The 19,757-nt window shown below is 36.1% G+C and overlaps 1 protein-coding gene across 10 annotated transcripts in view; it reads right to left on the bottom strand.

Moving 5' to 3' along the window:
* The window catches only part of SOX5 (SRY-box transcription factor 5), a 1,162,090-nt gene that overhangs the window by 337,463 nt on the left and 804,870 nt on the right, over window positions 1–19,757 (bottom strand). For all 10 annotated transcript variants that reach the window (XM_055571976.1, XM_055571993.1, XM_055571999.1 and 7 more), the window contains one exon: window positions 13,532–13,742. In XM_055571976.1, the coding sequence (XP_055427951.1) occupies window positions 13,532–13,742 (211 nt within the window). The remainder of the gene's footprint in view (window positions 1–13,531; window positions 13,743–19,757) is intronic.

Genomic DNA, 19,757 nt, shown 5'->3' on the forward strand with positions numbered 1-19,757 from the left:
AACAAAAGCAACTCAAACCTCTGCCAATTAAAGTATCTTTAGGCTTTTCCCCTGATTCGTTCACTTGTTATTTTTCCCACCTCATCAAATGTGGTTTTAAAACAAGACTGAATTTCAAAGTGGATTGCAATATGCTTAATTTCATGGAATGCTTTGGCATTTTGAATATAGAAGAGCCAATTGCCATGATTTCCCTATAAAAATAATAATTAAAAAGTTGGTAAATTAGGGGGTAATTTTGAAGTTCAGTTTCAACTTGTCTGTTAATATGATATGGTTCAATTTAAATTCTAAAGGGCTGCTCAACAACAGACATTTAAAATAAAAGAGCAGACATTGTGATTTGTAAACTCAAACATCAAACATTCAATGCCTATAGGGATGTTCACAAGGCCAAATATCATGCTCTAGGGGCCTGTCTTTTCCACAGAATAATTACATACGATGCTGCAGCACAGCACAGATGAAAACACACTGCTTATAATATCTACTTTAGGACCCTTAAAATACGTCTTAAAACATGCAAAAAAAGCTTTCTATCCAAAAAAAAAAGAAAAAGGTTTATATCCATTTCGAGAATCTAATGGGTCTCTATGTCAACATATTTGTAATAGAAATTAAAAGTCCATTAACACATAATTATTGGGGGGGAGCACACGTAAAGTACCATAGAAGGTACAAGCCACTAAATTGAATTATTTTCAATAGCTGTGACAGAAACAAATATCAAAAGATATATAACAAAATAATATTCACACATATTTTTCAGTTTTAAAAGAGTGTAATTCATGAACAACAATTTATGCACTTTTTAAAGTTTGTAAATAGACGGTTATGAGTTACCATCTAGTTACAAACTTAAAAAAATGTCCAATCCAATCTTTGAAGTGGTACACAGGTAGTTTAGTGGAAGTTTTTTGGCATTTGCTGCTGAGAATATGTAGTATACTGACTGCATGTTGTCAGAGTGATATCCACTGAAGTTTTTCTAATTAATAGAGAAAAATTCCCTGCTGTATCTGCTGGAGAGAAACAAAGAAAGGGGGAGACACACACACACACACACACACACACACACACACACACACAGAAAATTAATGAAAATAAAACTCGGAATATTTTCTTCACCCAGTGATGGGCTCTGGTCTGTAGATGACTCTGACAGTGAAGGCCTGAGATCTATCACAATATACACTTTTTTAAACTCATTCCATTATTTTACTGTGTGTATATTAGTTGCCCAGTCACATCCAACTCATTGCAATCCCATGGATTAGGGCCCGGTAGGCTCCCCTATCCATGGAATTCTCCAAGAAAGAATACTGGACTGGGTTGCGATTTCTTTTCCAGTATTATTTTATTAGTTCTTACAAAAAGAGAACTAACTTTTTTGTGAAGTCTGTGCTAAAAGCAATGAACTGCTTCATGTAAAGTAACACTGACTTTGTAAATAAGTTGTGGCTTTAGGGTCTTGTAATATAAAAATGTGGCAAAGATTTTTCTGAAGGAGGGGTGCAAGTGGGAGGGGACAAGGGTAAACATATGGCTGATTCATGTTGATGTCTGGTAGAAACCGATGCAATACTGTAAAGCAATTTTCCTTCAATTAAAAATAAATAATGTTTTTAGAAAAGGTCCCAATTCTATAAAAAAAGGATAAAGTCTAGTTCTAATAGAAACAAAACTTCACAAAAAAAGCAGTATCTTACACACAAAGGGTACACTCATCATGGTGTAACAATTTTGGAGGTGTGGGCGTTATACTCGAAGAAGGAAGAACACTGACAGAGACAGATGCTAAATAAAACCAAGCATATGTGGGATCTGAAAGGAGGACTACACACATACCCACATGTACACACAAAAGAAATGAAAAGAAGAAATCAAAATAGGGGACAAAGGAAGAACAAATGAGAGAAAGCTAAAATCTTAGAAACTTATGAAATTTGGGGCCAAGGAGACCCTCAATTATATTTTTCTTCAGTATACATTCACATTTATTATACAAATAAGAATAAAGCAGTATGGTACCGGCACAAAGACAGAAATATAGATCAATGGAACAAAATAGAAAGCCCAGAGATAAATCCATGTACCTATGGACACCTTATCTTTGACAAAGGAGGCAAGAATATACAATGGAGAAAAGACAATCTAACAAGTGGTGCTGGGAAAACTGGTCAACCACTTGTAAAAGAATGAAACTAGAACACTTTCTAATACCATACACAAAAATAAACTCAAAATGGATTAAAGATCTAAATGTAAGACCAGAAACTATAAAACTCCTAGAGGAAAACATAGGCAAAACATTCTCTGACATAAATCACAGCAGGATCCTCTATGACCCATCTCCCAGAGTAATGGAAATAAAAGCAAAAATAGACAAATGGGACCTAATTAAACTTAAAAGCTTTTGTACAATGAAGGAAACTATAAGCAAAGTGAAAAGACAGCTTTCAGAATGGGAGAAAATGATAACAAACGAAGCAACTGACAAAGAATTAATCTCAAAAATATACAAGCAACTCCTGAAGCTTAATTCCAGAAAAATAAATGACCCAATCAAAAAATGGGCCAAATAACTAAACAGACAGTTCTCCAAAGAAGACATACAGACGGCTAACAAACACATGAAAAGATGCTCAACATCACTCATTATTAAAGAAAAGCAAATCAAAACCACAATGAGGTACCATCTCACACCAGTCAGAATGGCTGCTATCCAAAAGTATACAAGCAATAAATGCTGGCGAGGGTGTGGAGAAAAGGGAACCCTCCTACACTGTTGGTGGGAATGCAAACTAGTACAGCCACTATGGAGAACAGTGTGGAGAGTCCTTAAAAAACTGGAAATAGAACTGCCTTATGACCCAGCAATCCCACTGCTGGGCATATGCACTGAGGAAACCAGAATTGAAAGAGATACATGAACCCCAATGTTCATTGCAGCACTGTTTATAATAGCCAAGACATGGAAGCAACCTAGATGTCCATCAGCAAGATGAATGGATAAGAAAGCTGTCGTACATATATACAATGGAATATTACTCAGCCATTAAAAAGAATACATTTGAATCAGTTCTAATGAGGTGGATGAAATTGGAACCTATTATATAGAGTAAAGCAAGCCAGAAAGAAAAACACAAATACAGTATACTAATGCATATATATGGAATTTAGAAAGATGGTAATGATAACCCTGTATGCGAGACAGCAAAAGAGACACAGATGTATAGAACAGTCTTTTGGACTCTGTGGGAGAAGGCGAGGGTGGGATGATTTGAGAGAATAGCATTGAAACATGTATATTATCATATATGAAACAGATCGCCAGTCCAGGTTCAATGCATGAGACAGGGTGCTCAGGGCTGGTGCACGGGGATGACCCAGAGGGATGGGATAGGGTGGAGGTGGGAGGGAGGTTCAGGTTGGGGAACACATGTACACCCATGACTAATTCATATCAATGTATGGCAAAAACCACAACAATATTGTAAAGTAATTACCCTCCAAATAAATTACCTAAAATAAATTAAAATAAATTACCCTAAAATAAATTAAAAAAAAGAAACCCACAAATCCAATGTTAAATTGCTTTTCCTAGTCTCATGTTGGTCACACTTTGCAATTGCATCCATAGAGAGAAATCTTCTTTTTTTTTTAATTTAATTTTATTTTTAAATTTTACAATATTGTATTGGTTTTGCCATATATAGAAATGAATCCCCCACAGGTATACATGTGTTCCCCATCCTAAACCCTCCTCCCTCCTCCCTCCCCATACCACCCCTCTGGGTCGTCCCAGTGCACCAGCCCCAAAAAGTAATTCTTCAGGTACAAACTTGCCTAACCACAATTGATTTAGGAAAATTTATATAAATAAACTTCAAAGCAATTTGCTATCCCAGGACTTTCTGAAGGTTGGGCTTGTTGTTTTCGTTGTGGATTATATATCCTAAATTTTCAGAATTTTGCAGGTTTGAGTCAGAACTTTTCAGTACTCATCAATATCCCGGGAAAGCATCATTGGAGCTAGGTAATATTTCTGGTACACCTAAATTAGCAATGTTTCTAACCAGTCAAGTTGTGATAATGACGATCACTGGTACAATTCCAAGTTGGTTATCATTTATGAAGTACTTTCAGGTGTGTTACCTCATTTATTTCCTTCAACACCCTATGATGGAAGTAGGGCAGTAAGCATTGCCAACAGATATCCATTATATTAACACAATTACTAGCAACCTAAAAGCAAGTAAACGGAATGTCTTTTATAATATAAACTATAACATAGGTGATCTGTTTCATGCAAAGAAATCCTTATTGAAAATTAAAAGCTGCATTCCCCCAAATCGATACAATGACATTCCAAAATACTGCTAAATACTTGTAGGTGATTGCTTCAAAACTGACCTTCTACTTCCTCAAAGCAATAAAGCAACAGAGCAATGTAATTCAATCCAACAGTTTCAGGAGACTCTACTCCCTCTCATTACTCCATAAAACATTTTGCCTATTTGTAAGGAAGACATTTCACTTTCAATTGAGATTCCAAACTGCTCTCATAAAATAAAGGTGCTTCATGCTTGGGGAAAAAAAAAAAAATGACCACAGACTAAACTATATTAAGTTACGTCTTACACATAGCAATCGGTGGCAGAACCCGACTACAACTCAAACACTGACTCCCAGTGTAGTTCCTCTTTTTCACCATGAACTAATTTGAAAGTCAGATAAGCACTATGAACTAGGCCTCAAAAATGAAGCAACACATATTTTCACCATTGGAGTACAATTTCCAGGATTTATAAGCCCTCTGAAGGAACTTGTGAATCCTGAGTTTGGAAACTCTACCCTTGAGGGAATATTATATGTTAGAGTCCTCGAAAGACTGAAGGGAAGAAGGAAGGTGTTGAATTAATTAACTTTTCTTTGACTATAGGCCTCCTGAGACGAACCATGTGGGGGCAGGATTGGGGTGCTGGAGTGACAATATTCAACTGTAAACTGCTCGCATCTTGAATCCATCATAAGTAGTAGTAACTTTCTCTGCAATCCAGCTCTACCCTAGAAAGGAGTGCTGGTCTCTATTACGATGGAACATTATTTTTTTTTTACATTATTAAAGAAACATTTAAGCATTTGCAGCTTTGAACTCTGGAAAATTATACATAGATCAATTCAATTCACTTTTGACTTTGCCTATAGCAGTGGGGGAAATTATAATCTGGGGCCACAAATTCATAGATAATGCCAATATATTAGCAATATTGAAAAGAAGTGAAAAGTGGAAGTGTATCCAATTCTTTGTGACATACTCAGTAGTGTCCAACTCTTTGCAACCCCATGGACTCTAGCCCACCAGGCTCCTCTGTCCATGGAATTCTCTAGGCCAAGAATACTGGAGTGGGTAACCATGCCCTTCTCCAGGGGATCAGCAACATTATAGGCATTTAGAAGATTATTGAGACTATAAAGCATATAAAGTTTTTGTTAGGTGTGTATTTTAGTTTGTATCCTGGATCTTATAATATCTAGTTTTGTTATCTGGGACAATACTTTAAACTGTAAATCACAGAAAAAATTGAAAATAATGATCTCAAAGATTCAATAATGACAAGAAGAATGGAGAGGACAAATATATGTGATAAACATGGAGGTTAACTGAGTTGGACATGAAGAAAGGTGATAGTAAATGAAATCCATTCAATTTTTAGGGGAAGGTTGGCTATAAAATGTCAATTAGTGTGTTTATGTCATTCACAGGTAACACAATCACCTATATGTACCAAGTTCATTATTAGGAAGTGGAGAGACATGGATAATCAAACCAAGAACTCTTCATCTCAACGATTCATATACTTGTGGAAGAGAGAAGGTGAATAAACAATGATGGTAGTGTGCTCAGAACTAACAGAGACGAATTAGTGTTAGCAGTGCAGACTAAACCAAATTCTAACAAAGGTACTTAGAGAAGGTGGTAAGTCTTAAAAGGTGAATATATATTCATTGGGTACCTAAGATGGAATATTTTAGGCAGGGGAAACAGAATATGAAGAGGCAGAGTAGTATTAAAATAGGAGAGTGCTGAGAGAGCTGCAGGCAATTTCTTTAATAAGACAATATGACAACATGTACCTTAGAGAGTGGTAGGAAGTAAGATTAAGGAGATAAAAGGATGGAGTCAGATTATATATGGTCTTATGTTCAATACCAAGTAGTTTTGCAAAGGAAAAGAGGCTCATTCTAATTCTAGTTCCTCCTTCTTACAAGAATATGATCAAGTGATTAGGTCTTGATTTTTCATTATTAAGGTAAGAAATAAACTAGCTTCAGAGTTTCTAAGGATTAAATGAGGTGTATATTTATTAAGGTCTTTCTTTACTTTTCCCAAGACAGCAATGGGGCAGTATGGAAGTAGTATGAATGTACTTTCAACAAATATTTTAAATATTTAATGTGCACTATACTCACTCTTATGGAGTTTAATATCAGGGCAGAAACTTGACAAATAAATAGTCAAAATATAGTTGTATTACTGTAAAAATGGAGGGAAGCATGTAACAGTTCTTTAAAAAGATTTAAAAATTATTGTAATGAACGTAAATAACTCTTTGTAGCAACTTGGACTTGGAGAAATGAGGAAAAGAATTACTCAGAATTATAGATAGAGGGGATAGGAATCAAGAAAAGATTTTTTTTTGTTGTGTTTCAAACAGGAAGACATGTAAATAAGCTGAAAAAGCCATTCCCAAAAGACATAGGAGGTAACATAGACATTAATATAGAAAGTAAAAATATGAAGCCTGTTATAATATTATATCCAAAAGTATTATATTTTAAATGAGATATATAAAGTTCATGTCAAGGTAAAAATTATTTTCACCTGTACTGTTAATGAGCCTAAAGTCTGAATGAAAATTAAAGTCTGGATCTGACCCATAAATTTATGCTGATCCATATTTATAGATCACCCATAGCTACCCGAACTTTGAGAACACAAGTAGATGGGTATACAAATACCCATTGGTTGGTTTTATTAGCTAAATTAAGATATCTGATTGTCTTAGATTTGTTCAAATTTATCAGTGATATGTTCTTTAAAACAAAGATGAAGTGATGACATTATTTCTAAAAAAAAAATAAATAAAGACAAAGAGAGTTAAGAATACCAGAATGTATGATATAAGTGAACTGGAAAAAAAGGCACCTGGACCTGTGGGATGTGTACTGGGTTCTTATTCTGGCTTTAACACTAACTTGCTGTGTGATTTCAAGTACATCTCTACCTCAGATCTCTCTCTTGGAGAGGGCTAAAATATGTCTTCATTTCATTCTAATTCTGAAATTCTAACATGCCAAACTAATTTGCTCCCAGACGTTTTTCTAAAACAGCACTTTCTTAAGGTATCTTCCAAGGCATTTTTTCTATAACATTTTAAAATCAAACATTTAAAATCAAACAAACTGAGCTATTTTCAACTGAAACTTTTAGGAAATTTGATCACCATTGAGGAATCAGAAATCACTTTAGCTGAAAATTACTGAATACTACTTTTCATTCAATTATTCAAAGGACACAAATGCTAAAGTGTAACATTATTACTGGCAAAATTCCTAATTAGAAAAAAACAGTAAAAGTAATGATTTAGGGAATTAATTTTAATTTAAGGTTGACTTCACTTTGAATGATGACCCTGATAGTCACCCTGTGACATATTTAATCACTAGTTTCCTCATCTGAAAATGGAAATAAGAAGAGTCAGAATATTTTAGTTATATGTACGGCATTTCCAGAAATGGAAATAGATTCTCATAGTAGCCCTGGTTATGAGGTTTATGTAAAGATTGAATAAAGTATTTCATATAAGTGAAAAATCACTCAGTCATGTCTGATTTCTTTGTGACCCCATGGACTCTAGCCCACCAGGCTCTTCTGACCATGATTTCTCCAGGCAAGAATACTGGAGTGGGTGGCCATTCCCTTCTCCAGGGGATCTTCCCAACCCAGGGACTGAACCTGGGTCTCTTGCAGAGCAGGCAGATTCTTTACCATGCAAGCCACCAGGAAACCCATCTCATATAAAGATATGCATTTAATACAACCATTTCCCCCCAAATACATATAATTTACTCAATGCCTAGATATAAGAATGATGTAGCACATAATATGATATTAACACTTCACTGTCACTCTTAACCCCTTAGTCTGATAGTTAAAAAAACAACTGATAAAGCATAGCTACTACCAAATACAAAATACCAATATATTATATTACATAATATATATTACATAGATGAGACATTTTGAACTGAAAATTTATGATGAATTTTGGCAGGTCCACATCAGTTCAAGTCTCACTGGATAAATGAGACTATTTAGCACCAGAACTTTTCAAGTAAAGACAAGCAAAAATTCTGATGAAAGAAAAAGATATAAACACAAATATATCAGTATATCTCTACCTGTTTATATCATTTAAAATATTTTAACTAATTGCTTGAAAAGATAAGCTATCTGGGATAATAGAGCCATTTTTTATTCAACTCATAGGCAAATCCAAGTTTCTTTCTAACCATTTTACCTCAGTAGCCTCCTTTTGCATGATACACCATTCTCTTGTAACTTCTGAATTTCTGCTAGTTGGCTGTTGGCAGGGATAAGGTTGGAAATAAAACAGACTTTCTATTGAAATCTGCATTCTCCCCTCAATGAGAGGAAGCAAAGGCATGAATATGGCCCCCTCATAATGATTTAGCTGGGGCTTAATGAAATTTTCATCACAACCTGCTGTCCATTTTAATGGCCTTTGAAAAACAATGGGAAAAAATAGCTTGAGGGAAGAAAAGATTTTTCCGTGGCAGATATTTGTAAAGTAGTTCCATTCACCTGTTCTCCACTCTCCTCCTCCCCATATTACTGCACTAATCACAGAACTGTAACAATGTTTTGTAGTTTGTCATTAATTTTTTTCCTGTATATGTTATTCCTTTGGTTGCATCCCAGAACTACAGATCAGTTGTAGTTACTACCACACAGCGTAGACACTGTATGCAGTGTCACTGTCCAGATCCTTGGATGATGTCAGGTTCTGGTGTCCATTCTCTTGTTTAAATATACCCTTTAATTAATGGAGTTTTTAACCAGTTTGAATAATGACCCCAACAGTCACCCTATAACACACTCAATCATCAGTTCCCTATTTGAAAATAGAAACTGTAAGAATCAGAATATTTAGAATGTAACTTTCCACTTGCTGTAAAGTCTATTATACATCTCCATAGATATGTTTCTCCATTTTTCTTTCTTTGCAGTTAAAAAAAAATTGAAAGAAATTTCCTTTAACATTATATTCCTTTTCTATGATACAAATTTCTGCCCTGTCATTTTTTCTTGGTGATTATGATCACTTTACATAATACATACATAAATTTCTCCTTGATGTATCTCCTAACAGTTAGAGTTTAACCATTCATGCAAGAGCAAATTTAGTTATCAATAAAAGTGAATCTAATTTCTCCAAAGATACAGATTCCCAACAGGCACATGAAAAGAAACTCAATATCACTAATTATTAGATAAATGCAAATCAAAACTACTATGAGGTACCACTTCACACCCATAAGAATGGCCATCAGTACAAAGTCTACAAATAACAAATTCTAGAGAGAATGTGGAGAAAAAGGAATCCTCCTGTACTACTGGTGGGTATGTAAGTTGGTTTAGCCACTACAGAAAATAGTCTGGAAGTTCCTCAAAAAACTAAAAACAGAGTTGTCATATGATTTAGCAATCCCATTCCTAAGCAAATATCAGGAGAAAACTCTAATTAAAAAATGATACATGCACCCCAATATTTACAGCATCACTATTTAAAATAGCTGAGAGATGGAGGCAACCTAAATGTCCACTAACAGACATTTGAAGAATGGATAAAGAAGATGGGGTATATATATATATATATATACATATGTGTGTGTGTGTGTGTGTGTGTGTGTGTGTGTGTATATATATAGATAGATAGATACAATGTAATATTACTCAGCTATAAGCAAGAATGAAATAATGCCATTTGCAGTAACATGTATGAACCTAGAGATTATCACACTAAGTGAAGTTAGTCAGAAAGAGAACAACAAACACTATATAATGTCACTTATATGTGAAATCTAAAATATGATACAAACTTATTTACAAAAGAGAAACAGACTCACAGATACAGAAAACAAACTTATCAATGGAGAAAGGGGTGGGGGAGAGGTAATTAGATGTTTGGGATTAGCAGATACAAACTACTATATATAAAACAGATAACAACACAGTCTTACTGAATAGTACACTCAACTATATTCAATATCCTGTGATAGGTCATAATGGAAAAAAAATATGGAAAGAATATATACGTATAAAAATGTACAACTGAATCAATTTGCTGTACACCAGAAACTACCACATTGTAAATCAATTATATGCCAATTGTAAGTAAGTAAATAAATACAAGTAAGTCTATTTATATTTCTGCATACTCTAAGCATGTCTAGGGATCTTGTGTACATAAACATAAAACCATCTTAGTGGTTTTGTATTTATACAAACACCATCTTTCTGGAACTCAGGCTTTTAGATGCTTGGCATGTTCAAGTTATATTCCATTCTTCCATAAAGACTATCTCTGTATTTTCTCATGTCTTCATATTACTCAATAACAGGTCAGTCTTGAGCTAAGCTTTTAATATATTTTAGGGAGAAAAGTTAAAAAAAAAAAAGAAAAGCTGTAGAAAATACAATAATGAAAACACTCTCATGTCCACATGCAATAATGATATTTCCTCGTGTTAACTCTTTCTGCCTTGGATGCTCTATCTCTGTTCCTTTGACTGTGTATCTGTAATTTTCTCCTCATTCCCAATACCTCTGAATGTATCCTGCTAAGCAAACTGGGAAGCATGGTCTCTTGCCCTATTTCTGGTTAGGAACTATTCATTTGGCTTCAGTATGCCATATACTTTGAAACTGAGAGTCTGTGCACCCACTTGGAAGGAAGCTCACATGAAACACTGAGGCCACGGCCCTAGAACAAACGACACTTGAGTAGCAAAGAGCACACTTCATATCCAGATCTTGCTTTCTAACAACATTCTCCAGCAAAAGGAACCAGGGCTTCTTAGAGAAAAAAAACCAGGGCTTCTTAGAGAAAAAAACCAGGGCTTCTTAGGGCTTTCAAGATAAACAGGAAATATACAAGATGAATCTGAACGATCTTATGGTGCCAAAAAGTAAAAAATCCTCAAAAAAAAAAAAAAAGACAAAATCACAGTGGTATGTCAAAGTGACATGAAAGAACCCACCCCCCAACCCCAGTGAACAAAACTAGAATAACCTAACAAAATTTTGCATTATAACTCAAAGTATAAAATAAACATCCATGAGTCGATACTGATATAAGATACTGAATAAAGTAATAAATGGCAGAGAAGAGATAAATTGCCCATAAAGAATAATTCCAAATAAATTTCTAGATGACCCACTGTAAAGGATGGGGATCAAGGCTCCCTACTTTGTAAATACGGATTGTACACAGCATCTTCCTTCTAAAGAGTACAGTACAGAAGGGGGCGGGGAGATTTTAGAGGAGAAACCTGACAAACCCTACATTAGCCAGGTGATCAAGGTCAACACCAACATTTATAAGTCACACAATAAGGATGTACTCTTGTGATGTGACACAAACGGTACTTGGTTTCTGTGGTCTTTCAACCCAAATCCACAATCCCAGTTTCATTACGAGAAAATCACCAGAGAAATTCTAACAGACGGGCATTCTACGATCTATCTGAATAGCATTCCTCAAAATTTTCAAGGTCATCACAAACAAGAATAGGCCAAGAAACTGTTGCAGCTAACAGGACCCCAAGGAGACTTAACAGCTAAACAGCTAAATGTAATCCGTTATTTGGTAACATCCTAGAACAGAAAAGCACACAATGACAAAGAAATTTGAATGAACTCTGGACTTCAGTTAATCACACTGTATCTCAACACAGAAGATGTGAAATAATTTTGAATGCAGAAAGTTAATCATGCAAAATGAACACCATATAGAAAAATAAAGACAAAAACATCATAAAGATGTTATATCAGAAAGCTATGATTTGGGGCCACTTTTATTTTCTTCCTTTTAATTTTATTGTTTTGTAAAACAATTTTATAGTAAGAAAATATTATTTTCAATATCAGAAAAAACTTCAGCACATTAAAATAAAAAAGGTTGTCTGGGTCTTCCTCAAAGCCCCATTTTTATCTCCATGCAGATTAGAGCCAAAAAGTCTTTGGCTGACTAGATTATCTCTAAAATTCCTTCCAACTGTAAGATCATGTGAATTACATAAATTTTAACTAAAATCCATGTACCAGCTATGCATCTGGTAGAAACCCAGAAATATTTAATTACCACATGACTCCCAATACTGGTTAACATACATTTTGTGCCAGATATAATTTACCAGTGTCCTAACAACAGACTAGAAATGAGCCCAACTCAGTGTTAAATAGTATAAATGCAGTATATTTTTGGTGTGAAGTATGTCTTTTTATATCACTGTTTTATGTTTGTTTGTTTTAATTTTCCATCTGACTCTGACATAGGAGGCATGTTCTTATGTGCAACATGGCATCCATGCTTAGGATGGACACAGATTTAAACAGAAGTTAGTGAATATCTGCAGCATAAAAGATGGCTGTCAGTTAAGCATCAATTGTTTTATTAGTTCGTTTGCTTTAATTTTAAGATTAGTCTATGAGCATATCACCTGCAGGATACTATCTGTAACTATTCAAGAGATTTAGTGCATCTTGGAAGTTAAAAAGTGGAAACTTCAATACAGTTAAGACAGTTAGAAAATCATTACTTTTCAAATACACACTACCTCCAAGCTCACCAATTTTGGATTATATAAAAAAATAGACCTGTCTATGTAGCCTAAGAGGTGTTAATGTATAAAGGATATAAAATGTAACAAAGTTGTAAAATGGCCTTGGGCAGGCGTGGTGGAGTGGGGGTGGGGCAGGCTTGGGCAGGGGGCAGATTAGAGATGCACAAGTTAGACTGCAGATATCTGGCAGGTAGGCGGTGACTATCCTGGGCTCCGCTGCCACATTCTATTTCTGAATCTTTAAGTTGTACTCAACCATAACTTACTCATGTGTGAAAAAAAGGGAAGACATCACACAAGAATTAATGATTTATAAAATTGGGATAAACGCACTTACATTTCTAAAAAAAGAATATTCATATTTGGCAAAACTAATACAGTTTTGTAAAGTTTAAAAATAAAATAAAATTTAAAATTAAAAAAATAAAAATAAAAATAAAAAAAATAAAAAAAGAATATTCATCTTCATAGCATTACATTTCTCTCTCTTCCAACCTAACATTGAGAGTGTGTCAGAGAAGGGAACTGGAAATTAAAATCAAACCATTAAGATTAGGAGATTGGCAACAAATCTGTTTTGGCTGCAATCCTTTACCTTCTGGCTCATTTTTGATGAGCTCTTCCATTTTCCTCTGTTTCAAGGTGTCAACAACATCAGCTAAGCTGCCTTTGCGCCTTTCAGGAGTTCCCAGGGTTGTACTAGACAAGGACTCGCCACTCTGTCGCCCACCTTCTTCTGCCTTCTGAGGTGAGGTAGATGAGTTGTGTGGGGCAAATGAAGACATAACTTTATTGCCATCAACTTCCTGAAAGAGAAAGCAAAGGAAAAAAAATATATATATATACATGTATACATTTGCTTAAAATTCAATAAGCTTTTTAATTTTAATTGGTTACATGGCTTATTCAGGACTTCTCTGATAGCTCAGTTGGTAAAAAATTCTCCTGCAATGCAGGAGACCCCAGTTCAATTCCTGGGTCGGGAAGATCCTCTGGAGAAGGGACAGGCTACCCACTCCAGTATTCTTGGGTTTCCTTGTGACTCAGCTGGTAAAGAATCCACCTGCAATGCGGGAGACCTGGGTTCAATCCCTGGGTTGTAACGATCCCCTGGAAGAGGGAAAGGCTACCCACTCCAGTATTCTGGCCTGGAGAATTCCATGGACCACATAGTCGCAAAGAGTTGGACATGACTGAACAACTTTCACCATAGCTTATTCAGTTGCAACATTAAAAAGTGATATGCTACTGTGCAGGAGCAAAAGGAATAAAGAAATTTCAGAAAAGAATACATCAACATTACAGCCTCACACTAGAGTGAGACAAAGATCGATTCATAGGAGAGGGAAAAATAAGATTCTCTCCCCAAGACTGAGTTCAAATAGCAATGAAACCTTCTACAAAGCCTATATTGATTTTATATATATATATATTTTTTTTTTTTGCTTTTGTTGAAAGTCTTAGATTTTCCTATGAACATCTAAAGTGCAGTGGTCAACTGTAATAAACCTTCTCATGATACTATACTGTTTAAATAAATAACATTCCATGTATCAGATTTCTTTTTAATTGTAAGCAGTCACCTCTTCTTGATGGTACTCCTAAATAAAGCACGGTCCTCATTTGGTTCTCCACCTCCTTCTCATGCTTTTAAGAAGGCATCAGACACACAGGAGATTCTGACATCAGAAAGGAATACTGCAATTTCATTTCTGCTTCTGCAGAAGATCTTTCCAATTCCATGCCTTACCTAAAGCACTGGTTCTGATGATACTCTTTGCTATTTTGCACACTAAGCCTCATCTGCCCTACAAAATAAAGTTTCTTGCAGACTTTGCCTCTTCATAATTGTGTTATGTGTGTGAAAAGAATCTATTCAAGAATTCTAAAAGGTAAACATAATTTGGTGTTCCTTTAGACATTCTTTCCCCCATGATTTCTAGTAGAACTTTGGCAATCTATGTAACTCAGGGCGGGGAAGGGGGGGGCATATTTTGTATGTTGTTGTTGTCTAGTCACTAAGTCATGTCTGAGTCTTTTGTGACTCTGTGGAGTCTACTCAGCCAGGCTCCTCTGTCCATGTGATTTCCCAGGCAAAAATACTGGAGAGGCTTGCCATTTCCCTCTCCAGGGGATCTTTTAAACCCAGGGATCAAATCTGCATCTCCTGCGTTGGCAGGCAGATTCTTTACCACTAAGCCCCCATGGAAGCCCTTATATTTTATATAAGAAGCATTATATTAATTTTTTCAAACATTATCCAGAGAAATAATATTGAAATGACAAAGAAAAATTATTTTCTTAAAGAGAATTTTCTCTGTATAATCTCTTACTTTCAAAATCTTTTGTGCTGTTGCTCAAGTCGAGTCCAACTCTTTGTGACCCCATGGACTGTAGCTTGCCAGGTTCCTCTGTCCATGGGGACTCTCCAGGCAAGAACCCCCTGGAGTGGGTTGCCATGCCCTCCTCCAAGGGATCTTCCCAAACCAGGAATCGAACCCACGTCTCCCACATTGTAGGTGGATTCTTTAGCATCCAGCCACCAGGAAAGCCCAAGAATACTGGAATGGGTAGCCCATCCCTTCTACAGGGGATCTTCCTGACACAGGAATTGAACCATCATCTCCAGTACTGCAGGCAGATTCTTTACCAGTTGAGCTACCAGGGATGCCCATAATCTTTCGACTTCCCATAAAAGAGAGCTTTTCTTAAAAATAAGTCACATCCTAACATCGTTGAGTATGTTAGTCTCTCTCTAGATTTATTTTCTAATTCGCCACAATTAAAATTTTCCATTAAAATATATGAGATTGTGACTATTCTTAATTTTCAGGAAAATAGCTTATACCCATGTTTACATGCTTGTCTTTTATTTTAAAATATGTTAGTAAGGATCTGTGGACCTCCGAAAAATGACAAATCACATGGACTTCATGTTTAATCTTTAAAAATGAATGCTAATGTTTTTGACTAGATTAAAACATATTAAAAGTATTCAATAATACTTTCAGTTCAGTTCAGTCGCTCAGTTGTGTCCGACTCTTTGCAACCCCATGAATCACAGCACGCCAGTCCTCCCTGTCCATCACTAACTCCTGAAGTTCACTCAAACTCATGTCCATCGAGTTGGTGAGCCATCCAGCCATCTCATCCTCTGTCATCCCCTTCTTCTCCTGCCTCCAAAACCTCCCAGCATCAGAGTCTTTTCCAATCAGTCAACTCTTCACATGAGGTGGCCAATGTATTAGAGCTTCAGCTTCACCATCAATCCTTCCAATGAACACCCAGGAATAATCTCCTTTAGGATGGACTGGCTGGATCTCCTTGCAGTCCAAGGGACTCTCAAGAGTCTTCTCCAACACCACAGTTCAAAAGCATCAATTCTTTGGCGCTCAGCTTTCTTCACAGTCCAGCTCTCGCATCCGTACATGACCACTGGAAAAACCATAGCTTTGACTAGACAGACTTTTGTTGGCAGAGTAATGTCTCTGCTTTTGAATATGCTATCTAGGTTGGTCATAACTTTCCTTCCAAGGAGTCAGCGTCTTTTAATTTCATGACTGCAATCTCAATCTGCAGTGATTTTGGAGCTCCAAAAAATAAAGTCTGACACTGTTCCCACTGTTTCCCATGTATTTCCCATGAAGTCATGGGACCAGATGCCATGATCTTCATTTTCTGAATGTTCAGCTTTAAGCCAACTTTTTCACTTTCCTTTCACTTTCATTAAGAGGCTTTTTAGTTCCTTTTCACTTTCTGCCATAAGGGTGGTGTCATCTGCATATCTGAGGTTATTGATATTTCTCCTGGCAATCTTGATTCCAGCTTGTGCTTCTTCCAGCCCAGGATTTCTCATGATGTACTCTGCATATAAGTTAAATAAGCAGGGTGACAATATACAGCCTTGACATACTCCTTTTCCTGTTTGGAACCAGTCTGTTGTTCCATGTCCAGTTCTGTTGCTTCCTGACCTGCATATAGGTTTCTCAAGAGGCAGGTCAGGTGGTCTGGTATTTCCATCTCTTTCAGAATTTTCCACTGTTTTTTGTGATCCACACAGTTAAAGGCTTTGGCATAGTCAATAAAGCAGAAATAGATGTTTTTCTGGAACTCTCTTGCTTTTTCCATGATCCAGGGGATGTTGGCAATTTAATTTCTGGTTCCTCTGCCTTTTCTAAAACTAGCTTGAACATCAGGAAGTTCATGGTTCATGTATTGCTGAAGCCTGGCTTGGACAATTTTGAGATTTAGTTTAGTAGCATGTGAGATGAGTGCCATTGTGCGGTAGTTTGAGCATTCTTTGGCATTGCCTTTCTTTGGGATTGGAATGAAAACTGACCTTTTCCAGTCCTGTGGCCACTGCTGAGTTTTCCAAATTTGCTGGCAAACTGAGTGCAGCACTTTCACAGCATCATCTTTCAGGATTTGAAATAGCTTTCTAAGGCCCACTTGACTTCACATTCCAGGACGTCTGGCTCTAGGTCAGTGATCACACCATCGTGATTATCTTGGTCGTGCCGATCTTTTTTGTACAGTTCTTCTGTGTATCCTTGCCACTTCTTAATATCTTCTGCTTCTGTTAGGTCCATAGCATTTCTGGCCTTTATCGAGCCCATCTTTGCATGAAATGTTCCCTTGGTATCTCTAATTTTCTTGAAGAGATCTCTATTCTTTCCCATTCCATTGTTTTCCTTTATTTCTTTGCATTGATTGCTGAGGAAGGCTTTATCTCTCCTTGCTATTCTTTGGAACTCTTTGGAACTAATGCTTTTTTCTTTCCTTTTCTCCTTTGCTTTTCACTTCTCTTCTTTTCACAGCTATTTGTAAGGCCTCCCCAGACAGCCATTTTGCTTTTTTGCATTTCTTTTCCATGGGGATGGTCTTGATCCCTGTCTCCCGTACAGTGTCATGAACCTCCATATATAGTTCATCAGGCACTCTATCTATCAGATCTAGGCCCTTAAATCTATTTCTCACTTCCACTGTCTACTCATAAGGGATTTGATTTAGGTCATACCTGAATGGTCTAGTGGTTTTCCCTACTTTCTTCAATTTAAGTCTGAATTTGGAAATAAGGAGTTCATGATCTGAGCCACAGTCAGCTCCTGGTCTTGTTTCTGCTGACTGTATAGAGCTTCTCCACCTTTGGCTGCAAAGAATATAATCAATCTGATTTTGGTGTTGACCATCTGGTGATGTCCATGTGTAGAGTCTTCTCTTGTGTTGTTGGAAGAGGGTGTTTGGTATGACTGGTGCATTTTCTTGGCAAACCTCTATTAGCCTTTGCCCTGCTTCATGCTGTATTCCAAGGCCAAAGAGTACTGTTTTTTTTTTAATGTATTAAAAATAGAGATGTCAGTACAAATATAATCATAATCTGTTGTACAGTTTTTGTCAAAGGATATTAGTGAGTTTGGGCTTCCCACATGGCTCAGTGGTAAAGAACCCACCTGCCAATGCAAGACATACAGTAGATGTGGGTTCGATCCCTGAGTTGGGAAAAACCCTGGAGAAGAAAATGGCAACCCACCTCAATACTCTTGCCTGGAGAATCCCATGGACAAAGGAGCCTGGCTGGCTATAGCCCATGGGGTTGCAAAGAGTTGAACACGACTTAGCAACTTAGCATGCATGCATTAGTGAGTACAAGGCCATTAGCTATGGTACAAACATCAGTTTGTTGGGTGACATCAAGGCAATGTGGAAGAAGCATAAGTAAAAAATGTGTGTTAAAAGAATTTTCAAAATTATGATTCTAAACCTAAATGCTTTTCATTTCCTACAAACAGAACATGTCCCTTACAATTACTATTCCTTAATTAAATATTCTATAAAAATACATTGATAGATGAATCTTAGCTTATAATATACTTGAATTTGGAAATCAATATGCATAGTATAATAATTACAAGACCCTGTAGGCTAAGTGCAGGTACACTTTTGTAATTATTTACTTAAAAACGACATACAAATACAAGCAGATACTTAAACATACATATACAGATACCTCTGAAAAGGGCAACCACATATTCATTCAGTAAACTAAGGAATGGTTTTATGAATGACTGATAATAAACATCAGCTCAGTTTAACGTCCAAATTGGAATATAGCAAAACTGTTGTTATTTATTTCCACAATCTTTCTTCTCACTTATTTCCAGGGTCAAAAGCAGAAACACTCCAATTTTAGCTTCACTTCAAACATGCATATTTTATACTCCGCTTTTACATTATATGATGATAAATTTTACAAACAAGAATTTGGCATCTGAGCTTCACATTCTATAATTGAAAACTACATACATCTTTCTGCAGAATCATCAGTACAGAGAATGGCACCCAAACTGTATGCAATGAAGTCTATTAAAATATGAGAAAAATTTTCAAACTAAAGTAAAATAAAATCATATCCCATATTGCATGTCTTTAATTCTCTACACTTTGCAAAGAGGAAGGATTTATTGTAAAGAGTTTAACGTATTTCATAAGAATTGTAACCTCAGTTACCACAGCCATATAAAAATTAATTATTTAGCATTATTGCTATTTCATGTAGGAATATTTATCTTATTGCTATTTCACCTGTCTGATTACATTTCAGCCTCTGGCACTGTTAATCCCTTTAACAGTTTCATGTAGTTAACAGATGTTTCAGTGTGGGGCTCCATTGTTCATTTGCATGGTGAAAGGCCTGTGTATGGAGCACTGGCACAGTTTTCAGTCAAGGAAGTCCTATGGTTTCCAGTTTCTTCCCTGGGACTGCATTTACCATGCCTAAAGTAATGACTGCACATTTCCCTTCATTTTCCTGGGAAGTGAAC

The sequence above is a fragment of the Bubalus kerabau genome, chromosome 1, assembly GCF_029407905.1.
Source record: "Bubalus kerabau isolate K-KA32 ecotype Philippines breed swamp buffalo chromosome 1, PCC_UOA_SB_1v2, whole genome shotgun sequence".
Lineage (NCBI taxonomy): Eukaryota > Metazoa > Chordata > Mammalia > Artiodactyla > Bovidae > Bubalus > Bubalus kerabau.